This window comes from Sinocyclocheilus rhinocerous, unplaced genomic scaffold (genome assembly GCF_001515625.1).
Source record: "Sinocyclocheilus rhinocerous isolate Xijiao unplaced genomic scaffold, SAMN03320098_v1.1 scaffold2926, whole genome shotgun sequence".
NCBI lineage: Eukaryota > Metazoa > Chordata > Actinopteri > Cypriniformes > Cyprinidae > Sinocyclocheilus > Sinocyclocheilus rhinocerous.
In genome coordinates, this window is record NW_015664991.1 from 230149 (window position 1) to 233447 (window position 3299).

The 3299-nt window shown below is 36.0% G+C and overlaps 1 protein-coding gene across 1 annotated transcript in view; it reads right to left on the reverse strand.

Moving 5' to 3' along the window:
- Positions 1-2231, reverse strand: part of wdr20b (WD repeat domain 20b) — an 8956-nt gene extending 6725 nt beyond the window's left edge. Inside the window, exons 1-2 of the mRNA XM_016541468.1 lie at positions 1974-2231; positions 621-803 (exon numbers count right to left, since the gene is read on the reverse strand). Coding sequence (XP_016396954.1) covers positions 621-803; positions 1974-2231 — 441 coding nt within the window. The remainder of the gene's footprint in view (positions 1-620; positions 804-1973) is intronic.
- Positions 2232-3299: the final 1068 nt, after the last annotated feature.

Sequence of the window (3299 nt, forward strand, 5' to 3'; positions counted from 1 at the left end):
TATATATATATATATCAAATTTAGCATTTTAACATAAAAGCCTTAAATCACATTATTATTATTGTTTGTTTGTTTTTTACTGTGACTTGATGGTCATAACATAACATGTATTTCATTTTCTTTATGTAAAATATAATAAATTTTATTTATTCATTTTATTTAATTTCACAAATTTTAAAAATATATTTTTAGAATTTATGCAAAGACAATACAATTTAGCAAATTAAGATAAAAGCCTTAAATCACTTTTTTTTTAAACTTATGTGTAGCTCAGATCACTGACCTCACAACAAGGTTAAATCTGTGTTGTTGGAAAAATAAAATAATAATAATAATAATAAAATACTGGTCCTAAAATAGATTTCATTTTCCTAATGTAAAGTATAATTTATTTATTTTGAAAAAAAAATTAAATATGCATTTAATTCTATTAGAAAGACAATAAAATGTATCTTCTTTAACATAAAAACCTTAAATCACTTAATTTTCTTTTTAATGTCATTTTCAGTCAGAAACCCGAAGATTTGATCTAGTCCAGATCACTGATTTAACAACTAGGTTAAAACTGTTTAGGTTTAATCTTAAACAAAGAAGTTGCTAGAATGGAGTTCAGGACTCACGTCTTCATTAAAAAGTTTGCTGGTTTCCTTTTTGATGGGGTCAATGAGCTGTACTTGCCCTGCAGAAAAGCCCACCAGCAGCGAGACGCTCTCCGCCGTGGCTGTCAGAGCATTGGAGTCGTGACACGTGGGAAGCGTTCCCTTATATATCCGCTTGTCTACGGGTTTGCTCAAGTCAGCGGCCTGGTGACATCAGAAATAAGCAGCAATTTAATATCTTCACATGCATGATGTTAGGCTAAAGAAAGCATGATTTGCAATTAAAGATCTCGGTCTCATCACTGACCTATTAATGCACACACATGATCTGCATCTGAATCAGTTAATGCACAGTATATTCTGGGCTGCACTTAAAATTATTTGCAAATGATGCTGTAAACACAAATTATGGAATAATATTATTCAGGACCCTTTGCAACATCATGCAACAGGTTACCCACCCAAAACCTCATGCATTCGCCAAAATCTGCCTGTAAAATAACAGAGTGCATAGGATATTTTAGATGCACTTTAGGCTACATGTTAATGGTATCGTAAACACAATAGTTTGCACTCAACAGCCTTTTCAACATAATGCAACAGGTAATCCACCCCAAAACTCATGCATAACTATCATCTGTGCAAAAATCAGTGAATGTGCATTAGCCTATTATAGGATGCATTAGTATATAAACTGCGCTTTGAAAAGTATTTACATAAAGTTAAGTGTAATTGTTAGCCACCTAACCATTACACATAAACCCTGGACCTGCCCTAATGCAGTTAATGCATAGTGTATTTTAGGTTGCATTTACATAAATTATTTGTAAATGATGCTGTAAACATAAATTATGCAACAGGTTACATACCCCAAACCTCGTGCATATGCCAAAATCTGCCTGAAATAACAGAGTGCATAGGATATTTTGGATGCACAACACAAAAGCTTACACTTAACAGCTTTTTCAACATAACGCAACAGGTAACCCACCCCAAAACTCAAAAGTAAAGCTCTCGGCCCACATTGAAACAAGCCTTTGTAACACAATGCAACCTCAAACAACATGCATAACTCTAGATCTGCTCCAAAACAATGACTACAAACTATGTTCTGGATTGCAACTGTATTTAAACATCATGCAACAGGGTTCCCACTTTAACCGCATGCATAACTCTGGATCTGCTGGAAATCATGGAATGCACGGTGTGTTTACATGCAACTCGAGTTGTAAACATTACATACACAGAGTGCACAGTCTAACGCTTTTCTTGACCAATGCACACTTATTTTTGCACATGCATTTGTCAGTTTTATTGGCATAAACTCATTTAAAGTTGACGAAAGAGTCCCAGCAGCTGTCATCATGCCGTTACCTTCCTGACGCCTTTATAAATGTAAAAGTAAAGCTCCCGGCCCACATTGAAACAGATTCTCTCGCCGTTACCGGACTGATCGTTCACGTTCACGAACGACACTTTCACCGGGTTCGAGCCCTGCGAGTTGAACGACACGCGGTTCGGCCGGCTGTACTCGGAGTTCGGCAGGAGTTTATAGACGCCCTCCCGTGTGCTGAATTGAGTTTTAATTTCGTTCGCCTCCTTCCCACCTCCCTCCGCCGCCATCTTCCTCATTAGTATTCATTCCGCATCGTGCACGAGCATGCGCGCGCCCCTCCTCCTCCTCTGCGCGAGACCGACAGCACTGCGCGTTCACGAGACTTAGGCGAGAGGTAAAATCGTGGTTTTGAAAATTTGGCAAATAAATATAACGCAAAGGATACAGAAGAAATACACAGCTGTTCTATCGTTGCATATACAAAAAAAATATTTTCCCAATTCTATATATCTAATATATAGAATTCTATAATTCTATATTTAAAGGGGTCATATGATGCGATTTCAATTTTTCCTTTCTCTTTGGAGTGTTACAAGCTCTTGGTGCATAAAGAAGATCTGTAAAGTTGCAAAGACTAAAGTTTCAAAACCAAAGAGATATTCTTTATAAAAGTTAAGAGTTAACCACACCTACCTAAAACGGCTCGTTCGAACACGCCCCCACATACCTACATCATCGCTCTGGCCTGACAGGGCATCATCACAGTATGTGAGGGGCGTAACATTTCCGTCTCACGCTTGAGGTATTCGGCCAATCACAACGCACTGGATAGCTGGCCAATCACAGCACACCTCGCTTTTCAGACCAATGTTTGTAAAAATCGACGCGTTTCAGAAAGGCGGGGCATAGAGGAGAAACAATAATGTACAGTATGTGGAAAATAATGTGTTTTTTTAACCTTAAACCGCATAAACATATTTCATTACACCAAATACACAGAATAATGTTCTTTTTAGCAACATCATATGACCCCTTTAAATATATATATTTGGCCAGATTTATTTATTTATTTATTTTTGCCGATTTTTGATGATTATTAATGCACATTAACATTCTTAAAATTTTTAAGACAAAAAAAAAAAAAGAAGAAATAATCCGTATATAGCCTAATGCCTTTTATTGTCACTTCTGGTCAAAATAAATCAATTTAAAAAATGCCCGATTTATGCGTATTTTTCCACTTCTGTGTAGATGTGACATTTACACTAAACATGCAAATTAATATACAGCAAAGGATACAGAAGAAAGACAGCTGTTCTATCGTTGCATTATATATATATATATATATATATATATAAACTTAA